The 25,271-nt window shown below is 49.1% G+C and overlaps 1 protein-coding gene and 1 non-coding gene across 2 annotated transcripts; one reads left to right on the top strand and one right to left on the bottom strand.

Moving 5' to 3' along the window:
• Positions 1 to 87: 87 nt before the first annotated feature.
• LOC119103047 (ADP-ribosylation factor-like protein 13B) lies at positions 88 to 12,600 on the bottom strand. The gene is made up of 9 exons (XM_037226497.1): positions 12,314 to 12,600; positions 11,417 to 11,487; positions 10,289 to 10,538; positions 2,730 to 2,906; positions 2,291 to 2,380; positions 1,389 to 1,446; positions 1,148 to 1,198; positions 471 to 585; positions 88 to 203 (listed from the first exon to the last, which is right to left on the bottom strand). Exons 1-9 carry the CDS (start codon positions 12,379 to 12,381, stop codon positions 88 to 90), a joined length of 996 nt encoding a protein of 331 aa, XP_037082392.1. The 5' UTR covers positions 12,382 to 12,600.
• Positions 12,601 to 12,730: 130 nt separating this feature from the next.
• TRNAL-UAA (transfer RNA leucine (anticodon UAA)) lies at positions 12,731 to 12,813 on the top strand. Its single transcript has one exon. It is a non-coding gene; the product is annotated as a tRNA-Leu (tRNA).
• Positions 12,814 to 25,271: the final 12,458 nt, after the last annotated feature.

Genomic DNA, 25,271 nt, shown 5'->3' with positions numbered 1-25,271 from the left:
GGCCTCACCGACGCAGCGTAGAGCCTGCTGCCGGGGGGCGTGGTCGGCGGCTGGCGCGGCCCGCCCGCCGGCCGGCGTGCGGCCTCCCTACTGGTGCGTGAGCGGTGTGGAGGGCAGCGACGTCACGCGCACATCGTCCGGCATCGGCGCCGTCTTCGTGTAGCGCTTGAAGAAGCGGTTCCGCCGCTTCGTACCTTCGATTCCTGCCGACACAAGGCATGCACACGTGAACGCGGACGCTTCTCAGGTCACTACCAGCAGAGACTGCAATAAACTGATGGGAGGGTACATGGGCGCGCGCCCCATGGTGCGAGCACATCCGTAAGTGGTGATACAATTTCCCGTAAAGTTGACGCTTCGCGCCGGTAAGCTGGGATCATTCTAAGAAGATGGCCTTGGACCCCAGGCTGGTCAGACAGGACATGCCTCTGACTGGACGTGGGCCGGCAGCCACCCGGTCATGGACTCACCATTCGGCTGTGTCGAGCGTTGGGAGGCGCTGGACGAGGTGAGAACGTCCGAGTCACTCTCCTTTGTGCTGCCCTGGCCAGAGTCTTTCTCTAGCGCCGGCGACTCGGGAATCGGCTGAGAACAGGCGCTCTGGTAAATAACGTAACAACACGAGACCAATTGTGGCGCAGAATAAAGGCCGTGATACCAACCAAACTGACGGGGCAAAGTAACCAATCTTTAGTACAAAATGACGCATTCGCATATTTTGTATTCAAGTCAGAACAGAAAGAAAAAACTGGGCCCATATACACTAATTCAATAGAAGACACCAGTAAGTTTGGGCACACCCTCACGTCCATCCCTACAAGAACACCAGGCTTCCGTCCCAAATCTGTCCACAAAATGGAACGACTCCGCTGGAGACGCGAAAGGCGATAATAGCACTCCTCACTTCGGCCATAGTATTGGCTGTCATACCTCAAACTAAAACTTAAGCCAACGTCGTCCATCTCTTCCATCCCCCATACCGTTGCACACATGAGACGCTATGCTCCCACAGGACCCCATCCTACCGCGCACCCGCCGCCGTACCTGGCGGCTGGAGCGCCCGTCCTGGCCGTTGTCGGCGGCGGGCCGGGGGTCGGGCGCCTCGCCGCCGCCGCCGTCGTCGGCCGTTCGCCCCGCGCTCGCGCACCAGCCGGCCCATCTCGGTGCGCGTGAACACTTCCTCGATCTGCGCCTCCAGCTCCGGATTGAGCGGGGTGTCGGGGGACGACGCGGCCGTCGACGCAGGCGGCGACGGCTCCGTCGAAGCGGGGCGCGAGCCGGGCGGCGACGGCGGCCCGACCAGCGGCGAGGCCGCCTCCGCCGCCGCCGGCTCCTCGCCGTCGGCCTCCACCGGCGCCTGCTCCGGCGGCACGGCGGACGGGGCTGACACCGATATCGGCTCCTCCCCCATCACCTGGCGGCGGCACGGACGGCACGCTGCTGACGCTGGTCACACGACACCGGCGGGTTCATCGGGGCGAGCGGCAACGGTGGGGCGCAGCAGCGTTACGGCCGTTTTCTCGCCTACAAATACACGAAAACGGTACGCTCGCGCACAGATGGATCGAAAACAATCGGTTGGATACAGACCGACGTAATACAAGGCTCTTAGGAGGCGCTACATCACCGTCTAAAAATATCAACTTTTGTTAATGACTTAGTCTACGCAAGCGGGGTGACAAATAACCAAAAAAATCTGCACCTGTCATCTTCATCAAACAACTTTGCATGAAACGTACATGAAAATGTCACTTTAAGATCCTACATATAATACTAAGTGCGCACAACGTAATTTGCTATTATTGTGTAACAAGACACTCAAAACAACCAAGTCAGCCTCAAATAAGCTACGGTAGGCTTAAGGCTCGTGCACACCATGCCCGTGAGTTTGTTGTCGGTGCTCAGCCAGCACAAATGAGCTGCGACGGCCCATCACTGACTCTCACCCAGCAGGGGTCAGCCGGCCACTGGCTCTCAACCACACCAGCCACCAGTCCCCAGTCGGCACCGGTCAGCCAGTCACCAGTCCCTAGCCAGCACCAGTCCAGTCAGCCACCGGTCCCCAGCCGGCACCAGTCACCCAATCAGCAGTCCCCAGCCAGCACTAGTCACCAGTCCCCAGCCGGCACCGGTAAGCCAGTCACCAGTCCGCAGCCAGCACTGGTCAGCCAGTCACCAGTCCCCAGCCAGCACCGGTCAGCCAGTGGCGGTGAGTCGGCCTCTCACCGTGTCGGCGGTGGCGGCCGCCTCCCGGCTGCGGCGCACGCGCTCGTCACGCGCTCGCCGCTGCCGCTCCAGGTCAGCGGCCCGCACGGCCAGGTCGGCCGCCACGCGGCTCTCCAAGCTGGCGTGGTTCTCGATTACGTAGTCCGTCAGCCAGCTGGGGACAGGCGAAGCGTAAGGCCACGCTCGGGTCTGCGTCAGCTGGGCGGAGCTGCACATGCTGACTTGCAGCGTACACACAGCGGCAACCCCGGTGTGAAGGGACTGGCACTAACACGTGCTTAGTTTTTCGGAGATATTTTCATCATCAAACGTGAAAAATGTTCCATGAGTCGAGCACTAGTATTGGCCGCCCTATTCTGGCATCCCCGGCCGCTGTTGGTGGCCGCATCCCACAGGCGGCCAGCAATGAATGCGAGGGTCGGCAATGAATGCAACCGTCGCAGCCTTCAGCTCATCGATCACCACAACCTGTCCGCACTTGGAGGCTGGTACCGCCAGCTCACTTGAAGCCGGTGGCCACGGCCAGGTGGCGTTTCTTGCCGGCGTGGCTGGCCAGCCGGGCCGAGCACAGCTCGATGCGCATCGGGCAGCAATGCTGATTGGCGACCAGCTCCAGCTGCAGCCGCTCGTTCAGCTCCACCTCGTCCAACGCCGACGGCACGTCCTGCTTGTTGGCCAGCCTGCCGGAGACAGAAGGACACAGTGAGCTGCTGAAGGAGACGGCGAGCCAGAGCGAGCTTCGGACGTGGAACAAGCTGCCGCTGGCTCCCGACGGAAGCTGACAGTTAGAGCAGGCTCCGCATGGATACCCAGGGTCGGCAATGAATGCAAAGGGAGACGGGAAATGACTACGGGCTGCGTCATGCAGCAAGGGGCTGTCAGTGTAATATGCTTCGACTGTTACCTCACAGCAGACAGTAAGCACATTGGTTGAAAATGTGGTAGACAAATGTTACAGTGAAGACACCAACTATAAGGTTTCACGCTCACTTATTTCTCCCAATATCTAAGCAAAACGGAACAAGTTTCTCTCACATGTAGTCACCAAACCGCGAATAACGTCGCGTGATGAATAACAAATATTGCCAGTGGTAAAAAGTACACATTGCTACTTTCATATCACTTGACGTAGACAAAATAAGTCATTCAGACAACGCGGGCGCTCCTAGCACGCGCTAAATGCTTTTACATATACCTAAATTATATCGTTCGTTCCAGTGCAACTCCATGCTCATCAGCATCACTCCTGGGTGACCACAACACTTCTAATTTCTGCTGCCATTGGGCACACTGTCTCAGCAGACTGCACCACCCGTCGGCTACTGGCGACAGTCCATATCACAGTCGTGCGCCGCCTCCCAATTACAGTCTCGGCGTAGTCTGCGCTGCTTCCTGCGCTTCCTGGTGGGACTGGGCACGGTGCGGATGTGCACGTGGTGGGCGCGGGGTGCGGTTGACACCACCTCCGCCTGCTTCGGCGCCTCCTTAGTGGGCTGCCGGTCTAACCGGGTGCACAGCTGCTCCTGCATGCTCTTCACCACGCGCTGCGAGGCGCTGTGGCGACGCGAGCCGACCACCTCGAGCGAGCGCGATCCACGCACGCCCGAGGCGAGGAGTCGTGCCCGGCAGGCCGGCGCTGCAGCCGCTCGCTCCGGCAGCGGCTCTGGGGCCGCGCAGCCGGTCAAGGCCACCGGCACAGGCGGGCTCGGCATCGGGCCCGGCGGCGCCAGTGTCGCGGAGGAGCGGCGCAGCCGGGACGACCGCGAACCGCTCGGTCGCGGCAGCGGCCCGATTAGCGAGAAGCTGGCGATCGGGTCGGGGCTCAGGTCGGCCGGGATCGGGTCGAGAGTGTCCGGCGGCGGCGCGCCAAGAGTCTTCAGGCAAGAGCACGTGCCGTCAACGCACTGGGTGAACATGCAGCAGAGCCAGCCGATCACGCCACATATGCACCCACTGATAAACTGAACAGTGCCCGAGACAAGCTGGCACCATAACGTCATCGACATCGTCGCAATACAGCAGCCTCCACCAACAAGAGCATTAAACGAAAAACACAAAATGGAAATGCCTACACAGACTCCTATGCAAACGCTATACACTGATACCCAAATTAGTTCGCATATCCAGCTCACAATTCCAATGATGGCAGAGAAGGCAAGTGGGATGCAGATGAATATGAAGCAACGCAACGATACATAAACAACAATGACAATGAATTCCGTGCTACGAATGGACGCTTATTACAATAAATTTGATAGTTCTGTAGCTGCAAATCAAGATATTTTTAGCCGCCTCAGCTATGCACCAAATACAAACTTTGGCGCAGATGTAAATGGCCGCTAAAACAGCTGAAGCCGACATAAATAGACAGTACGAGACAGCCGTCAAGCACCACCAAACGCACTGAATGATGAAACTAACTGCACCAGCCAAAGTGAGAAAAATGTCGGACATTCTTGCGCGGTTTCGATTCTAAGCAATTTAAGAGGTATGCTAACTGCGAAAATATTTCACTTCGATTATTGGAGGTAACTCCACGTCGTCAGGAATCCAATTCGTCAAGAGATTCAGAAAACGATCCAAAACCGACGCACCAAGCGTTACATATCGACAATATCGACGAAGTCGAACGTATTTTCAAGACAGCACGTGACGGGCATATTGCCGCGCCTTTTCCAGTACTCGGCGAGCCGGTGTTATATCCTAGTCGGGCATACTTCACGGGAAACGTGCAGCTTCAGAAAGACTAAACCAAATGTGGAGTAAATCCTTACCCAGAAATATGTGGCCGACAAATGACCAATAAAGCCCTATCTGACGCAAAATAATAGCAAAATTTCATTCCTGCAATGGAAGCTTCGTCCTAGTGCACCTTGTGCTATGCAATGAACACTGCGCCGCAATGCGGGGAAACCGCAGGTACATTGCTTTCCTATGCATAATCATATTTTCAATCTGTACCTATATATTAAGTGCAAGGTAAGCTCGCAATATCGTTGGTCGTCGCAATACCAGCGTAATGACCGCTAACAATACCGACGGTCCAAAGGAATCTCATAGCAGACTAAACAAGCAGAGGTACATAATGAACACGGGATTTAGTCAGAGGCAGATGTTTCGGAACGAGACATGAAAATATGGGTAACGTAGAGCGATATTCAAACTGGAGTTTTAGAACCTTACCAACAGCCCGATGGCGGCTTACTATCGGATAAGTATTCGCAAAGAAGACATCAATTCAATCAGCACCTCAGCTGAACACGTCAACTGAAGGCTACTAACAACGCAATGAACCAGCCGCGGAATCAATTGTCCAAGTTTTCATTCAAATGGTGCTGTCTCGACGAGAGTGCATGATTTGTACGATGCGCAAATAAAGATCCGAGTGTTACAGAGGGATTGCTAAAAATATATTTTTTGATGGCAACAGCTAATGGGTCCAATCGAGGAAATCAGAAATCAGACTACCAAGCCATTGTCTGAAGTAAGTTTTAGACTACTAGTTCCCCGTTCCTCATTCGTGTAAAACGCCTTGTGGCAAACAATTTGGAAAACAATAAACATGCTCAATAGCGCACAAGTTTGCACTTTTTGCCGAACAACTCTTGGAATACAGATAATAAACACAGTACATTTACACCACATCAAACCAAGCCTTTTAAAACCGCGCCACCAAAAATGTGCGACACGAGCGCCATAATGTTCTTCACGAGGCCGCAGCAGAGCCCAATCGCCAGCGCCGCGGTGCGGCAAAACACGGAAACAATCACACATGCCGTCAAGCCCACCACGCAGACGAACACGCACACGAGGTGAACGGCGCCGCCCACGATGGAGGATAGGTCGGAGGTCACGTTGGGCACGGCGACAAACAGAGCAAAGTGGATGCCACCAACGACGAGGCGCACTAGCCAGTAGGCAGCATCGGTGCACTGCAGTATAGCCGAGACCGGTGTCTGCACGGCGTAGTACGTCAGCCAGAACGTTGTCCGGCCCAACTCGCCGACTAGAAGTACCACAGTCCCTGTCGTGAACTTGACGAGCGCGATGGTCTGCACCACTGTCTGGTACGCGAAGTTGACTGAAGTCCCCGTCACCCAGATGGCTGGGCACACGACGAATTGCAGTAGACCATACAGAGCTGACAGGAGACGCCCGAAAATTCCTGGCATGCTCCAATGATGACTTCTATCGCAATAGAGCCGCGATCACAGTTTCTGACTCGACGCCTTCGTTCATATTTACTGTGCACAGGCGCGAGCCATTGCTGGTTCATGAAGCGGCGGAACGCGTTCTTGCGTTAAGGTATTCACGGTGCACGGCGGACGGTCACACGCGGTGGAGAACACGGAGGATGATGAACAACATAGGTAATACAAAAATGACAGCATTATACACAAATACAAAATGCTTTATATCAGTAAAAAGAGTATAATTCCGACGCAAACGGTAAATTTTGAGGGATGTTGCAGCAAGAAAAACCGATGCTCGTGCATGCTGAAAACCGGATCCCGTACTCCACGGTATCAGCGAGGCACATCGACCAAGCAGAAAATTACATAGTTATTCAGAAAAGCAAAGCATTTATACCACACAGGCCAAATTGAACCGTATAACTCAATTAAACTGTGTTCGGGATTTTGTTAGCATGCATGCGAAACATAAAAACAATGGGGACCCAATGGACGTGTTGCTGCCCCGCGAATCCTTTATTTACATATTGGCATGCATGTTGCATGTTATGGTACAGGGATGAAGTAGTCACTCCTCCAAGAACGGGCGCCAGCGCTAAATGAAACGAATATTTATGTCGTATACCACGAGTCAATCCTAACCGCAGGGACAGTAAAACCATCGTAAACCGTAAGCTTCCACATTGGGAAAATCAACAATAACGGAATCTGAAAACAAAATAATTTAACAGCCATGCCATGTAAAAAACCATCCTTTCTGTAAGGATAGGACGGACGAGGGTGATTTCAAATATACACGTCATGGGCATCCCGAAGATTGAAGAGAATAGAACAGAAGGTGGTCCTCAGCAAAACCCTAAATTACAGGTATCAGATACTGACGAAATCCAGTGAACCAACTGACAGCATATTTGTCGCATGCACGAAGCCAAACTCTATTATTATGCCTATTTTAGTTAAATTTGCTCATTCACACACGTGTTTGCATTTCCCTTCGTTTTCGCGGATGGGATGGCTACTCACAAAGATGGAAGGCGCAAGACGCTACGCACCGGTGTTGGAAAACTCGACGTTTCCTGGCATAACGTGTACCAGAAGATTCTGTACTCCAGGCTTGTGACTAGGTAAAATGAAATATTTTGTACTCCATCATGATGCAACAAAAAGTTTTCGGAAAAACTCATTGCATTTCCGTTTCGGGACAAAATTAAACCAGAAGTTGCAAACAGCTTCAGACTTGCTGCTTCCATCATAAGCTATGTATTGATATCTGCACGAGCACGAATCTTGCCCCTACCAGCCTAAGACGTCCAATAGCAAGCAGCCTGTGTTGCCACCTAGGTATAAGATAAGTCATGTGTGGAAATGTGAAAAATAAGAAGTGTGAATGTTGAATGGAATAGTCTTAGAACAATGCCGGGAAATGAAAAACGAGTGGCAGAATCGAACCGGTCTGTAGATAAGCACAACTCTTGCTTCCCACGCCCTGCGAAGACCAACTCAAACTTGAACATGACTCAACCTACCATCGACGACGAACCGCATTAATTGCCAAGGATGCAATGAACGGTCATAGAAAACCACACAACCAAGCACCCACCACAGACGCCCGCCTACTCACGCGCCGCCACTGTGTCATGGCAATGCAAATAAGAAAATCACTCACAATTCAGCGTCGGAAACGTCTAAGTGAAACTCCAAGTGGTGTGCGTCGTACGCACACCACTTGGAGACGCCTCACCCGGACACCATTTTCAATTTTTGCTTGGATGACGGTAAGACAACGGAAGTGCAACGGCATCTTTTCGCGCTCGTATCAAATATGATCAGGTCACCTTGACGTTGGTGTTCGTGCCTCCCAAGAAAACCAGCTTATGGTGTAGAGCAAGCATAATAATGCCCGAAGCACAATGAAATGAAGAATGCTGCTTAAAATGGTTGAATGTGACCACAAGGTCTTAAAGTTGGCATTGTTCCTCAGACTGTGGGATGACTCAGATGCTCCACATCATTGATGTGCTATTTGAAGGTCAAGCAGACGTTCATCACGTAAGACGACGAAAGCCATCAACAGCATCCTTGTCGACTGATGTCTTCCTTCCAAGCTTAATGAAAACTAACGATGTCCTTAAGCTGATGCTTCATAACGTAGCTCTTTTGATGAAAAATGCAGTCTCTCTGACAGTCGTGTGAACTATTTGTAGCTCGAACAGCTGTAAAAACTACCGCGCTTGAGGCGTAGACAGCCTGTGCACTTCACGCTCTGATCAGGTGCAGTCCTGTAAGTTACATCGCATGAAGAGCACAGGCTTCTTCACGAACCGCGGCTGCAAGGCTCCCGATGCCTTGAACAATGCAAATGGAAGGCTTTGGAGAAACAAACACGGGCGTGGCTTTGAGTATCGAAACGTCTCTTAGGACAGGTTGCATAATACGCTCCTGAGGAAACCTACCCTTTAAGGCAGCCCACGGCTTACGATGTTTGAATATTGGTTAGTCTCTGTTTGTTGGTTTTAGCAACGTTTACGACACTGCTATGCTCACCATGGGACTTGACCTTCGCATTCTCACGCCATCCCGCAGGACCGTAGCTCACGCGACGGTGTTAATGGAATGCTCCACATTTGCATGGGGGTTTGAACTGAAATATACATCTCGGAGATCATTTGGGTGCCGGTAGTGTAGTGGTTAGCGCGTCTGCGTTGGTTACTGCGCGTCTGGGAAACCAGAGGTACGGGGTTCGATTCCCCGCGGTGCCCGCCCTTCCTCCCAGGGTGAGAGGCAGGCGACGCCATAAAGCCTCAGTAGCTGAGTGCGTCGTAAAGCCCCAGTCACGCACGCACGCACGCATGCACGCACGCACCACCACACACACACACACACACACACACACACACACACACACACACACACACACACACACACACACACACACACACTCGGAGATCATTCAGTGCACCTCATAGCCCTGCCCTTCTTAAGATCTAAGCCCCTCTAGTTATTCAGTCTGGTCATCCTAGTTAATTAGTCTAGTTAGAGTTAAACGCCCGCGAGGATATGCAGACTTAATCGCGCAGATTATTTCAGGGTCATGCAGGCATCCATGACGCCATTATGCCGTCACTCAAATTCTGTCATCCCTTTGGCCATGCGGCGATTAAAGTCAACAAAAATCTAACTGTTGAAGGCATTCATATCTGACACGTTCGTGGGCACGATTTCCAGATGTAGCCGTCACCAACTGGCTCTCAAGCAATGCTATACAAGGTACGATGGCGCAATCAAACGATAATGTAACGAGGAGCATGTTTACAAAAAAAAGAGAAATTGTGTTGTCTGAAGCATTATGTTCCACTGAAAAGTACACCAATACTCATAAGTAAGCTGATTTCTTCACATCTGATGCGTGCTTCAATACCTTCAAATGTGAAACATTCCTCTTAAGTTTGGGCGCCTCAAACAAGGACCGGACACGTCCTGCAAAACCACATCACCAGTCAGGCCCAAAAGCTGGGCCAGAGAAACATGGAGATCTAGAGAGATACATGGAGGTCTCGTCAGTTTCCTTTCACAGGATTGAGCCTTTTACCAGTGGTTACAAGACACTGAGTAGAAGGCGACTTCAAGGGAAGTCACCACCTCCCTCAGATCAAGGCACATTACCACCTATTCGGCTGCACACGCCGGCCGTCTGCCGGCCATCTTATTCAACACTGGGGTGTTGCCCGCGAAGGCTGCCAGGCTAGGGCGCTCAAGCGTAGAGCTTGCATGCATTGGCTGAGCCCCTCATTGCAGTGCTTCCAGCGTATTACGGCCTCTGCTGCCGGCGCCGCCCTGGCAGCCACCCAGGTACGAGCAGCGCCACTCACAGCAGGACGGGCTTGCCGCGTACGCGCTGGTCCTCGAGCAGGGCGTGTAGGGCGGCGCGGCACTCGTCGGCGCGCGCCTCGTCGCTGGCGTCGACCACGAACACGAGGCCGTGGCACTCGGCCAGGTAGTTGCGCCAGATGCCGCGGATGCCGCGGCCGCCGCCCACGTCGAACAGCTCGACCCACCAGCCCCGGCGGCGCAGCTCCAGGCGCGAGAAGCCCAGCGTCGGCGCCGGATCGGCCACCGCCTCTGTCGGCGCGCCGCGCGACGGTCACCACCTGCGCCGTGCGGCGCACAAGCACTCTCCGCTCTCAGCCGGTGTTTTATATTTGTACTCTGAATTCATGCTGGGTTTGGACCTGCTATCGAAGTGATGGTTTCAACAGGTGTTCACATCAGGCCACTTGGTCACATATGGCAGTGATGACTGCAGAATGATAGCACAAGCTTGTTTTAAGGTCAGCTTACTGGAGATGGTGCACCCCCAGTGTCTTAGTCATATCACTGCTGACCTGGCACATGGTCAGATTTGTTTTTTGGGGGCAATGATGATTATTTGGGCTTTGGGGTGCACCAACTACATTGGTCATATGGCACCCATAACCTACTTCTTATCTAACAGTTGCCTGAAAAAGTGGGGAGATAATGTTACGTTCAATATATGGCATGGAATTGTATGTCTTCAAGATAACTAAAAATGTGACCATCATTTACTGAGTGTTTTTTTGGGGTTAGGTTGGGTGGGTAATGGCCCATATTCTTTTAACTCATGTAATTGGGAATAAATTCATGTGAAATTGTTCTATCTAATGCACACCACCAGGTTCAGGGGGAGAGGTGGGCATGGTACCTATGCTTCCCTAGGCTATGTGCCTGCTTCTGAACATTAAGACAGATCTTTTGACAAAGGGCTGTGCAGCTATAGTCAGTTGTGGTTGTTTAAAAAAGGCTGTCTAATCTAGGCCTAGGTCAATGTCTGTCTAGAACAAAGGAAAAATAGGCCTAAAACCTACATATACAAGGCATGGGAACATAGTCGTGCCTGGATCAATCCTCACAATTATATTCACCATGCACACTTTGTCAAAACAAACCAGTGCAGTTAAAGTATGTTTCCATTTTCTCACCGCCTACAAGACCTTTGGCCGCAGTAGTCTTTCCTGCATTGTCCAAACCAACTAGCAGCACACGGATCCTCCTGAAAAGATGAGGATGCATCAATTAATGGCAAGAAGTAAGACAAAATGAAAGGGTGTATTACCTATTCATGAAAAAATCAGCCTCACTGCATGCAATGCCACCTACTCTACATTATCATGGCAGTATGTATGAATAGTATATGGCAAATTTTGGTAGCTGGCTTCATGAATAGCACACCAACAAAGTGTGCCTTTAGAACTATATTTTGTGTGCATAGGACAGCCAGCTGAAATCAGGTGAAGCCCATGGTGTTGTGAGCAGAGGGCTGTGTGAAATACATAATAAAATGTATACTGCAGGGGCCCTTCATCATGGCTGTGCTCAGCACAGGTAAAAGAATGGTAGATCACAGAACCAGGGTTGCTCTGTTGGGACAGCAGAGTCATGGCCATTGTCATAAGTTTTGACAAACATGGATTCCAACCCTGAATGCCATGCCAGCAGCACATTCCAGTAAATATACAACAGTATTATGCAACATAGGTGTTATCTGTTGATACATTATCATATTGCATTTATATAGCAATTAATGTGATTTATCTATATAGGCATCATCTTGGTAAGCCTCTGCATTGAAGACAGTTCAACTAAGGAGACCAGAAAATACAAATAAATGTCATGCCTACCAGGCAGTAGGTGGGAAGCTTATTGCTATCATCCAAGGTCTGTTGGTTGATATATACCAACCACACACACACACACACACACATATATATATATATATATATATATATATATATATATATATATATAGTTTGGAGAAGTGTGAGAATTATATCTAGCAAATGTGCATCATGCAGACAAAACATTCACAATCATCTCACCTGGCTTCTTGTGGAGTGGGGCTTCGTCTGCTGTAGCAGTGATGGCAAATGACCTGATTTCCCATCATGCAGCATAGTCCTGGACTACTCCATCATGATGGATACCAATGCGAGAAATTCAGACAACGATCTACAATATACGCCAGCCCAACACCCTAGACAAATTCTCGCAAGCACGTTTCCCAAGGCGTCACATCCATAGCCACGATGTACTGGTCTTCGCACACTTTATTTACGCTTGCATAGCGCCAAGACCCTAGAAGTACCGCATGGCGTACTGCACCCAGTTTGTGCACCGAAATCGACGATTGTTTATCATTCCGGAGGCCAATGAGAAACGTGATTGGCCTGAAATCTGTCGAAGTCTACACAACAAGCGACTGTTTTATATTGTATCATTTGAGCCCGTGCACGCACGCCAGGGTGGCCGAGCGGTTAAGGCGCCAGACTTAAGTTCTGGTACTCGTCTGAGTGCGTGGGTTCGAACCCCACTCCTGGCAGTCGCTTTTCCAACGTCCGGGTTGTTTCGTCGTTGGCATCGTGGGATCACTGAATGGGAACCGGGCCGTTTTGCGGTCTGGCAAGCAATTTGACGTGGTTATTGATGGTATTTAGTCACTCACGTTGTTAGTTGCAGTTGTGAGGAACAATATGCGTAAGGGTGACACGGCAGTAATAGCTTTATGCTTTGTGCAAAAGCCAGCAGGAGAGGAGAGAATGAAGTGCTTTGTCCACTTATAGCGGTAACTAATCGAACGTCATAGGCACACATCTTTCCATACGTGAATTAATGTCATCTTTACCAATCCTAGATATTTTCATAATTGTCCACGAAAAGGTCGCAGGCTACGACCGGTTTGTTTCGGTGACGTCAGTTAAGCGTCTCGTTAAATTGCCAAAACGATACTTTAATGCTAGCACCTGGGTCACGATACTTCGAAATTTCACAAATAGAATCGAGTTTGGGGTCCGGGATGGCAGGTGTCACTGTGCCCGAGAATGTCCGGTTGGGTCCTCAGAGATTAAGCTGGACCAAGATACCTAGTTGCTTTTTTATACGCTGTTCATGACGCCTACACCTGAGCAGATGTGTTTTTACGATGCACTATGTCAGCATCATTTTGAGAAGAAAATTGTGCGATTAACTGTGGGTACTCTACTGAGTCGAGGTCACACTGGGTCCATGAAATGTGGACTAGGTAAGCACTGACTTGGACAGTTTGTGCCAAAAGTGCTATGCAGGCACACTGCGTTGGTATTGTTAACATTTCAACACCGTTCGCCTTAGCATGAACTTGACATGGCCATGACCTTGACCTTTCGGGGCAGTGACCATATGCGAGATCCGGGCTGCCCTGCCAAAAACTGCAACTGGTATTACACTGTGTGTATGGGGCGGCTTGAGCGCGCTTTGTAACCTTGCTCTTCATTACATCGCATTTGCACTATGATTGTTCTTGCAATGCAATGCAAGACTTTGTGACCCTATTTGATCTGGTACAGGTGTCTCACGGGGTTTTCAAATTTCAGTCTTCTGAAACAGTCCACAGTCAGCCGCACGCATCGACGTAGGAACAAGTCGGGAGGAGGAAAGAGGGATATGTTCTCCCACCACTCAAGGGGCAGGAATGTTAACGCTCCCTTCCAGTTTTTCAGATGTAATTTGCGATTAGCTTGCTTTTGGACAACCTTAAGCATGTTTGCCGATTCGCCTAGTTTTCCAGCAATTTTGCTCAAACTGCAAGGGACACAACTGCTTAATGTGGTAAATGGCAGCATCTTACCCTGTCATATGCGGCTACCGAAAATATTTAGGAGCAAACGCTAGGCTACCCCGGTCCCAAAGGTTCCATTCTGTCTGGTTATAGTCTTGCTTCCCCTGCATGCCAGCTTATGGTATGTATGTCTACTAAGCATATGTTCATGGAGTTCAAAATGGATATGTCGCAGACGGTTGGCGCAGTCCAGCATGCCAAATAAAAACGAGACTTCTTTAGAGCCGGTGTTTCAAGTAAATTTCGGGAAGTTGCCGCTATTGCACTATAATTGGTTGAAAAATGTAGACACCTTTTAACTGCCACGAGTTCGTTCCGTGGGAAACATTGTCACGTTATTTGCCTGTTTAATATTATGTGTCCGATGCGGCATTTTTAGGCATTTTTTAAAACGTTGGAAGAATATCACGCCTTTCAAGAAAGGTCTAGCTAAACCGAGAATAGATTCAGTACTGACCGAGCTAGTAACCGAGTAGGTGTTGCTCATTGCGCTCTTACCTTATGGGATATTATACATGACTACACTATATACGCTATCTTAAATATCATCATTTGATACTTGCACAACTCCTCATGCAACAAATTGACATGCGAGAGTTGGTGCACCAAGTGCACCAACTCCTCATGTGTCGTCCACGTGGTACCTACCTATTTCAAATGCATAACCTATTTAGAGTAAGTCTTCAATAGGTTGTCGGCAAGTTCGAGTGAGTGCCGGTAGCCAGTGCTGCTGACAACGACGGTCAGGAAGCCCTGAGTTTGCGGAAGACATTTATGAACGGGTTTCAGGGACAGGGGTTTGCCAGGTGCGCTCACCGGGTGGGGGCACAACAATGCAGTACCACGCGCCAGACGTGCCACACCGCGCGTCCAATGCGTTTATCTGGATGGCACGATTCGGCACCTTGTGTCAACTGGTAGACGGTGACAAGCGGCAAGTTTGTTAGTCCCACACTAGTAAAACTTTGAAGAAGGAAGTTTTCGCCTTCCATTATGAAATGCTGCTTGTGTTAAGCCAGGAAAACATGCGTTTTTGTAATGCATTAGCCTGTTCTTATGTTAGTCGAAACGAGTTGCATAGATAGCTATTTTATGCATTTCAAATGATACTAATGCTCATGGAATAGTCACTAGCCTGGTGGACATCGCCACATTTGACCTAGGGTATGTCATGTTAGGTTTAAGGGATCAGGGCTATCGTTGCATTAGCCTGTACGGTTATATTAAAAACTAAACAAGTCACGTCAATGAGAAAACCGCGTTAAAAACATTTAAAAGTGGAACATTGCACCATATGCAGCCGATAATTTTGGGAAACAAAATCCTCATATTTTGTAATTGTTTCAACTTGCGCAAGAATGGGTATGTATGGTTGTCGAAGGCCAGCGGCCAGCTGTGGCAACGAAAACAAATACCGAGAAACGTTTTCCGTGATAAAGCCTGAGAAAATTTGCATAGGGCATATTGGAAGTGTTTCTGGCAGCATGTCATTCATAAACCATCAATGTGATCAAATTAAATCCCGATGTCATTGAAATCGCAAAAAACAAAAAACATTTTGGCTATCACTAACTTTTCAAAAAGCGACCCTGATGTCCGGGGGCGAATTAAGCTTCACCAATGCGCTTTCAAATAGTGAAGCAAAAAATATACTTTTCGTCATCCAAACAATGTTTCTAAGCCTAACGTTATTGAAGGTGACAATAACGCCACCCAATGACATATATGCGAACTAAAAGACCATATCGAGATGTACTCTGCACCAGATGACGAGTCTGGCCATTTTAAGTATAAATTTAGGTAAGCAAAGGCCGTGCAAGGTCAGGTCCAGGCCAAATTTATGTGTCTTCCGTTTAGAAACGTTTAATTAATTCTTCGTTATTGACAGGGCGACCTTTCCGCGTTCCAACGCGCCACATATAGAACCGTAGGTTAACAACCACATGCTTTTTTGTAGCACGTATGTCGCACACCTAATGCGTTTCAAATCTTGTATTTCAGTTGTCCAACACCAAAATATCGCGGATGAAACAAAAACCATCCCAAAACACCACGTCAGTGCACATGCAGACACCGAGCCTCATCCCCAACAGCCTGTGCGGGCCACACTGATCTACAATCCTCCGACACGCTCACACAGCAGAGGGATGTCACCAAAAGGCAAGTTCTCCAGCAGCCCTCTTATGCTGATTTCGAAAGTCACCTCAGCAACACAACTTTCAGTGGCCTCACCGGTGACCATGACCGTTCATCACTCTAACCTCTCTGTTTTCGCGATATTTCGACAGTTTATGCACTCTGCTTGTTTTCCGGTCCACCGGGCAGGATCTGTGGTATCTCAGTGTCCCTATGACGTCACTGCGCTGGCGAGGCGGCCGCTGAGGTTCGCCCGCCGCCTTTGCAATATCTGCCCTTGAAACGTGAATGGATGCGATCGCGGATACAACCTTTCATTCAAAACGTGCACACGTCCTCGGGAGTGAAAAGCTGTTCTGCTAAGGTGCGCCGGAGGCTTCATTCACGGCAAATGGCGCGTCTTTTCGTTCGACCGATCCCATCGCGCGCGTTCGACCGATCCCATCGCGCGCGTTCCACCGATCCATCGCGCGCGTTCCTCCAACCGATCCCATCGCGCGCGTCCACCGATCCCATCGCGCGCTTCCACCGATCCCATCGCGCGCGGTTCCATCCACCGATCCCATCGCGCGCGCCTTCCCGTGAGAGTTGCGGAGAGTTCCACTCGCATCTCACACAGGGGAACTCACTCGCTGTGACTGCACACACTCACAAAGTTGGGTCTCTTTTTTGTTCTGGGATCCGCTCCCGTCGCTGAAGTAGAGGCTTTGTTCAGCTCGGTCGCCTGGTTCTTCAGCCCTGTCGCCTGGTTCTTCAGCCTGCCGCCTGGTTCCTGACTGCTGGCACCCAGTGAGGCAGAAACGCGTGCGCCGTATTGACACTTTGCTTGGTGCAGGCTGATATGATACAGAAGCTTTTAAGGCATCTTGGGTTACTCCTGATACTGAGGATGGTGCTGCTCGCCGTCCTTGATCCCAGGACACTATAACGGGTGCACTGCGCACTGATTCGTGTCCCAGCGGAAGCCCTGAACGGCGTCTTGCACTTTGTCTTGTGTGGGAAGTGCCCAGTAGGACAAGGGTTAAAAATCGTAACATACCTTACCAGGTCGTCACCGAATTTTTGACGTCTTTCGAGGCGTTGCTTGGTGTCGAAACGTCGATGTGCGTGGTTTGTGACAGCTTTCTCTTGACAACGGCGCGCCCTTGCACAGCTCGTCAGTGCCAACGGAGCGCTTCCGATTGGTTGTCAGCCGCTCTACACGTGTCCATCCTCAGAGATGTTCAAATACACCACACTAGTGTCCAGTGCACGCATGAATTCAGACGCGGTGTCGTTGCCCGTTTACCACCCTGGTGCACATCTCAATTTTTATCAGAAGCCTCGAAATTTTCCCATGGTGACCACATATGACAAATCCCTACATCTTGCATGACTGTACTTTATAAAAGTTGACGCAGAAGAGCACTATCAAATATATTTACCTTTGCCCCGAAGCATGCTTGTGATGATGATGATCGGGGTTTTAGGGCGTGTCGACTTCCAAGGTCATTTTGCGCTCATCCAAAGCATGATTTGAAAACAGCACACTTTTACGCAAATAATACTTAAATGCCCCGATGTAAGCAACTCAGGCTCGATATATTCACGGGTGATCTTCACGCCCAATCGAACCACGAGTCGGCCAATCCAGATGGTAACCCAGATGTTAACCCAAATGTTAACCTCACGTGTACTCGCACAACTCTCTTCTGGCGGCAGGATGCTTGGATCCTTGGTCAATTTATTTTGTCAGTTAGTGCAAACGAAACAGCCTATTTACAGCCCTTGCACTCATCTCGAACAAGTATTCCAGTGCCAGTCTCAGTTCTTTGACGATGTGTTTTTATGTAGCCTATATGGGTCGCAACAATAACCGGACGATATCGTGTCATCTGCTGAGTCACTTTTTGACAACCAACTAAGCTTCGCGTTTGAACACATGAGCTTCACTGTCAAAAACGTCCTGGAACACACGGTGCATACAACGTCAGCATAAAACAAGCTCAGAAAATTCAGCGTGGAACACACACAGACAGACCTAAACAAAGCATGCATATGTAGTCGCTGTTTTCCTTGCTTTTGCTGGGAACAATATGGTCCCTACTGGCTGTACTTCTGCACTGATCACAGAACAGTCGGACGTGTCCAACATCAACCCAGCCGTGCCGCGTGCCCTTCCGCTCTCCGTCCCCGCCGTCCGGCCAGCGCGTCGATGCACTCGCCCGAGCTAGCTGAAGTGACCGAACACTCGACTGGGGCGCTAGAGACCGCGGCCGACTAGCCGGCCGCCGCTCCGCGCGCCCGGCCGTGCTCAGTGTGACACACTACTCCAAACATGCGTACGTGCAGAGCAGAGGACGACGCAGGGCTGAATGGTAAAAGTCAACAGTCCTGTCGGTATGTGAATTCAATAGGCAAGAGTGTCCTTCGCAAAATATTCCCAATGAAAATTGAAAGGCCTACTAAATTTCACCAACCGTGCCTCTCTATTGACTTTCGGTTTGGATATATTCCATTTGCTATCGCAGGCACTGCCTACAGTCAACCTTGTGGACCTAAATATTATGTCTGCCGGACGAAACCTATCTCTTTTGCTTCTTTACTTTAAAGGAAATTGACAAAGCTTAGATCACCTTCAGACAAAAAATCCAATATTCACTTGCCAACTGGGCAGAGTCGTTATTTAGAAAATATGTTGCAAGGTCACATGATCAAATTTGTGAAAAGTAAGATTCCAAGGTAAAGGGTATTTTTTTTCTTTTCACTACGATTTCATTTTTGTGACGGTTTGATATCACCAGACCGATAATTTATGAATGGCAGACTGCCAAACAAGTGTTTTCTGTTTGACCTGCGAAAATCGTCGCAAGTTTTATCTCGGAAACTGTTGCTCATATCTTTTCGCTGTCAGGGGTGTTTTCTGCGCCTGTGGTCATCCTATTTACCGATTCGCATGTGATTTAGAAATATGAGTTCGTTTAGTCTTGGTTTTCATATTGCAGAATATCCAAGACCTGGGACATTTCATGTACGGATCTGTGAGATGTGTGTCATCACGGTTTAAATCGAATAACCTTTAAAAATCGCATTTAGTGACAAGACACCTAAGAATGACTTACACAAGGAAAGCAGTCTAGAAAACGTCTTTAAAGTGCATTTCTTGCGACATTTATGCATAATTGTCAGTTTTCAGCCAAATGTCACGGACGTATCGTCAAGAACGATATCAAACATCATGTATCATTGAGGTAAAAAACTTATCACTTTTACATGTACAACTTATGTAAAATCTGCCCCCCAAAATTTCAGAGCAATGTTCAAACCTATTCCAAAGTTAGTTGGGGAACGCCTTAGGTGGGGTACTCTGGTGTTTTCGAAAGGATTTGGAGTTAGAAGTTGTTTGATCACAAGCAACCTCTGTGTTCATGAATTAGGTGAGAGATTCTGGTACTCGTCATTGAGTGAGGCTCACCTCACCTCTGGGTCTAGCCTTTTGAGAGGTTCGGGGACTCAAATCTAACGCCACTCCCGGCAGCGTATTTTTGATCACATGAGTTGCTTGCTGAGTGATAAGCTGCGTGCATGTTCATGGACTATATAAAAACTTGTTACACGTCGGAGTGAGTGTGTTCGAAGTCTGCTCTTAGCAGTAGCTTTACAAGCGCTACAGATTCCCGAGTTCAAATCAAACCCCATTCGTGGCAGCGGGCTTCGATGGTTTCTGGTGTTTACCTCAGTGCGTGGGCTCAAACTGCGCTTCTGACAGTGGTTTTACATTTTTCGGGTTGCGTGAGTTCAGTGCCAATGCTGGCAGCGTGTTTTTGCTAAGAGCGGGCTGCTCACGCCCTCTGTGCCAGTTACGTCAGATCCGGACGGGGCCTTAGCACCCCTGGGATACGTTTGTTAAGGGCGGGCTGCTCGCGACCTCTGCGCCAGTTACGTCAGATCCGGACGGGGCCTTAGCAACCCTGGAATACGTTTGTTAAGGGCGGGCTGCTCACGACCTCTGCACCATTTACGTCAGATCCGGACGGGGCCCTAGTAGCCCTGGAATACGTTTGTTAAAGGCGGGTTTCTCACGACCTCTGCGCCAGTTACGTCAGATCCGAACGCTGGGTATCCCCTAGTAGCCCTGGGATACGTTTCAAAGTTGCCAGATGCTCCCCCGTTCGGAGGACGATTACCAATCGTTTCGACACAAGTGCGTCAAATTACAAATTGGTTGCATCTAGTGTCTGCTCTGCCCTTTTCTCGATAAATTGCTCTGTCAGTTGTTGATGACCTTACGACCAGAACGGTGGCAGGCTTATCTGACATCAGAGGCGTCTGAAGGAAACGCCCATTTAAGCGCACCGAGATTGCGCGAAGTTTCTGGAATCCTACGGCCACAATAATAACAAATTGCGTGTTTGTGATACACTCAGTTTTACGTCCCTGCTTCAACTTTTTATGTCAGGACATTTATTTACCTTAAGCATATATATGTATATACATATATATATATATATATATATATATATATATATTCTTTTAAGCCCGTTTTATTAAAGATGAAGGAACTTTGAGCGGTAGCAAGCTTTCTGTTGATTCGTTCGACGTTTCTAACTAGCTTGTCATGTCGGGTTGGAGTCCAAAGATGAAATCACCAAGATTACCCATACAAAAGGTCGTGAATTTGTCTATATGGATCAAAACGTTACGGCTCGGTTTGATCCCTAAATCATTATCAAACAGATATGATGTCATATACGATCGAAACAGCACTTCACATATCTTCAATGATTCAAATGAAAAACAAACAATGCATCTCGTGAAGTAAGCTTAGAACGACTCATTTAAACAAGCTCAATGAAACAGGCTTTAGTGTATTTGCAGACCCATGCAGTACAATTCTACACACTTCACACATATTTCACGTGTCCCACAAATGGGTGACTCCTGTCTGTCCTCAAATCCCAGAGTACCGCAAGAATTAAGTTGTTTGTTGAATGCTGGGGCATGTAGGTGAATCAGAAGGGCTTCTAATGTCGTCAGTCGTGCTTTGGTATGTTGCATTTTGATAATTGGTGTGTTTTTGGTGAGTTGCTTGCACGTCAATTTTTGGTGGCGCTTGCTCATGTGTCGTTTTGGAGCACCGCATCGCATATGCTCTGTAAGCCGCCTGGAAGGAGAAGCAGTGCAACGGCAAATATGTTTATCTCACGAAGCCTATAATCCTTTCACGAAGCTTATAATCCTCGAAAGGACAGGAAAATTGATAAACTACATTAGTGCACCTCAAAATGCCATGTTTGGTCGTCATGCCGGTTTTGATCAAAAGGTTGTTGTTTTTCTGTTCTTGTAATTGATGGTAAGTTGAGATGATCTGTGGCGGCGATACGTATCACACTGTCTTGGATGATTCCCGGGAATTAAGCGTTGATCTGTTTTATAAAATGATGACAAATGATTGCAATACCCGAGCTTAATTATGGTTTTTGTCCTTCCGTTGGGTAATTGTGGGATGCTGTAAATGCGATTATGAATTTACTTGTTGTGGAAAGTTTGTCGTTTCTTGGGAATTTTGCTGTGTTTTTTATGGTGGAAATTTTGAGTAGATGATTTTGTCTTAAGATATTGGAAATTCCTCGTCCATACGTCATCGGCCTAGAATGATATGCTTGACCGGTGACACCTTGCTGGTAGGGCCCATTGGCTGAGGGGAATTTTCCCCCTCCATTCAGAGGGGAGATGTTGTTTGGAACACGCTACTGGGAGGGGATTTTTCCCCAACCAACATGTCATAGGAGGTCCTGAAACGCTGGGTCTTGAGCGTGACAGCAGCAATTCGAAGGCATTTGCTTTTGCTGCGGGTGTCGGCACCACATCTTTGAAAGCAGCTGGACGAGTAGCATCTGCTGGCATGCATGTGTTTGTACATGCAATGTACATCATCATCCACTGGGTGTCACGCAAACGGAAGTGATCCAGTTATCACGTCACGCGCCAGCAAAGTAATGGACGGATTCTCTGAAAACGTGGTCGACCACACGAAACACGAATGAAAAATGAATGTCCATCCCCTTAAACAATGGGTGGTTACTGTAGCATTCAACGTTGTATCTAAGGTTCGGAGACAGAAGCGTCGCAGTTTCCCACGTCGATGGAGCTGCCAGACACGCCTCAGGCGGCACTAAGCCTCAACACCGCACCCTGGCGGCTGTGAGCCGAGCATTCCACTGGTGCGCCACGACAGTCACGGCTACGACTGATGCGCTACTTCTTGAGATGTACAAAGCTGTAGTTGTCCTCCTGCCCGACACAGGATTGAACGAAAAGACGTCTGACCGCCAGGACTGCACTGAACTGGTCGAACTTGTATGGGTGCCGCCTGATGCAGAGGAGCGGCTGTAGCTATACATCTGACACACTGCTGTAATCCCGCCTGATGCAGAGGAGTGTCTATAGTGGTACCTCTGACACACACTGCTGTGACCTCGTCTGATGCAGAGGAGTGTCTGTAGTAGTACCTCTGACACACATTGCTGTGATCCCGTCTGGTGCAGAGGGGTGTCTGTGGTGGTACCTCTGAAACATACTGCCGTCATCCATGTGCTAATCGAGGATCCCTGAGGTCTTGCACGGTGCTCCACATAAAAAATGCACTCAAACAGCATTTAATTAAGGATTTTGTCGGCATAAAGTAAGTTAAGCCTGCCTTCTTAGGAGCAAATAGAGAATCTTATTTCGACAAGCAGCTTTCTCAGCAACAACAAAGTCCGAGCACATGAACGTATACCACTTTCCATGTCTGCATTTGGCCGTGCGTTGCAGACCACGGGGTTGTCGCGATGAACGTTGCGCTCAGTGGTGCTAATGTCCCATGGGCGCGAGTAACTCCAAACGTTTGTGGTTTTTGTCATAGTGTGATGTCGTACACATGCAGTGAGAGCGCAGCATGCCTTGGTTCCGCCGGTTCCTGCTCCCCAACGACCATCTCGCGCGCGCCGCCGCCGACCCCCCTCACCACGCTCCCCAGAAGCGGTACTGACTCCACGCTAGTTACAAACGTCCTAAACAGGGGCAACCAAGCAGCCCGAGTCGCACTTCGGTAGGACACTTGACAAGTCACAAACAGAATATCCCCTGAAGGGATTCAAAGGCAAGAATAAGAGGTGGCCTTGTGGCAGTAAAGAAGAAATTCAAAAACAAAAAAGATACCAAAGGAATTGGAAGATTAAGGCGAAACTGCTGCGCATTGATCCTTGAGGCGTCTTTCTGGGATGCCCGACCTGTTGGGCAGATTGAGAGTGGTTAGCGGGTCCGCTTAGTATCTAATCATGTGTCGTGTAAAGATTGTGCGTCATTGGGATGAGTGGTAAAACGCTTTTGGTGCTGTTGAGAACTCATGGCGGACCCAAGAAGTTGATGTGGAAAATTACAGCGGACCCAAAAATTTGTGTGTAAAATCATACCGGACCCAAGAAATTGGTGTGTAAAATCCACTCCAATGTACAGTCCCCACCAATCTACAATTATACCTGTTGTTCATTCTGCAATTATTTTAGCTGCAGTATTTCCGCAGAGAATAACTATTTTCGTTCAAAACGTGCATAATTTTTTATTTGCAGCGTGACGTTAAGTGTAGGGTGTCATGCCCTCAACGATTTTTGGGCTGGTTGTTTAGGAGATAGGAAACAGGTGGAGAACTGATCGGATAACCATACAGATATATATATATATATATATATATATATATATATATATATATATTGATGTCCTTCCATCTTTTTGGTAAGTCATGTTCTGCTGTATGCTGTAAAACCACTTGCAGTTAAGATATTGTACATAATTTCGCTTCTGATAAATAACAGGTACATCTAGAGGTTAGTGTGGATTTTCCACACCAACTTCCAAGATGGTGTGGAGCTTTTCACTCCTACGCACCAAACGAAGTACCACGCATGGTTGCTGAAGTTTCCACATGGGGTGCACGCTGTGGTTGCAGCCCCGCCAAATCACATGCCTTTGAATGGTACGTCCCAAGAGGGTGCGAATACTACGAGTTTTCCCGCAGTTGCAGCGCAAGAATCAGAGGTTCGAATATTCTGTGGATCCCAATCACCAAAGCATTGGTGTACGTGGTTGCGTGTGGTGTACAATGGGAGCGCACGGGCTCGCAGGGGATGCGGTCTGCTGGCTCGCTCATCAGATCAGTTCGGATATCCTACCCACCACCATATCATGAGGCTCGCAGGGGATGCAGTCTGCTGGCTCGCTCATCAGATCAGTTCGGACACCCTACCCACCACCATATCCAACACCCCCGCCTGAACATGGGCATCATTCAGCACCTCGCTAGGTCAGATGCTGCTGCAGATATCAGCCGTGATTCAGCCAGCTACTATAACTCCGCTGATAGTCCGGCCTGGTAGTCAGGGTATTGGCATATATCGCTGGCGTCGGTACCCGGCTGCGGTGTCAATCACTGACATAGCGAAGGCTTCCCAGCGAGTATGTTCCGCTGTTTGGAATCGCACAAACTGTGCCGCATTCTGTATTACCTCATCGCACAATTCCCTCGGATTTTTTTTTTTGTCTTTGCTCAAGGTAATATTTAATCTAAGTGACTGAAAGCCCAGATACTTGTCAAAGTGGTCTGAGGAGCATGTCCAAAGCTCACAAAGCGGAGCTTTGAGGATGAATTGCATGTTTTACTCGCGCAACCCCTTAATTTCAGCACCACAAATCGCCCTGCTCCCTAATGTGCTTCGTAAACATAATGTATTAGAACACAAAAATCCAAGCGTATTACGTGAGCACTTGCTATTACTACAGCGTATTAAACATCATGAAGAAAGCAGCTGCCTTTCGCGAGTATTCCACGGCATTGTGATAATGTGCACTAATTTAGGGTGCATTGAACATAAGCGCTTTGGTTGCGCGATCAAATGCATTTCCTGATGCACTTTGCTTCACCTTAGGTCCCAGTTCGGTGCATTCGAGACGAAATGTTAGACAGCGTTTGAACCGATTGCTGGCGTTCCTAGGGGAAAGGCAGCGTTGAACTTTCTACAGGGTTTGTG

Source organism: Pollicipes pollicipes, unplaced genomic scaffold (assembly GCF_011947565.3).
Source record: "Pollicipes pollicipes isolate AB1234 unplaced genomic scaffold, Ppol_2.1 Scaffold_5724;HRSCAF=6776_pilon_pilon_pilon, whole genome shotgun sequence".
Lineage (NCBI taxonomy): Eukaryota > Metazoa > Arthropoda > Thecostraca > Pollicipedomorpha > Pollicipedidae > Pollicipes > Pollicipes pollicipes.
This window is presented reverse-complemented; position numbering and strand designations above follow the sequence as displayed.

Coding starts and splice junctions, on each gene's coding strand:
- LOC119103047 (XM_037226497.1), bottom strand. CDS start 12,381: ATGATGGGAAATCAGGTCATTTGCCATCACTGCTACAGCAGACGAAGC. Junction 2,381..2,729: donor GCCGTGGCCACCGGCTTCAA/GTGAGCTGGCGG, acceptor GCCTGTCCCCAG/CTGGCTGACGGACTACGTAA. Junction 204..470: donor ACGCTCGACACAGCCGAATG/GTGAGTCCATGA, acceptor TTGTGTCGGCAG/GAATCGAAGGTACGAAGCGG.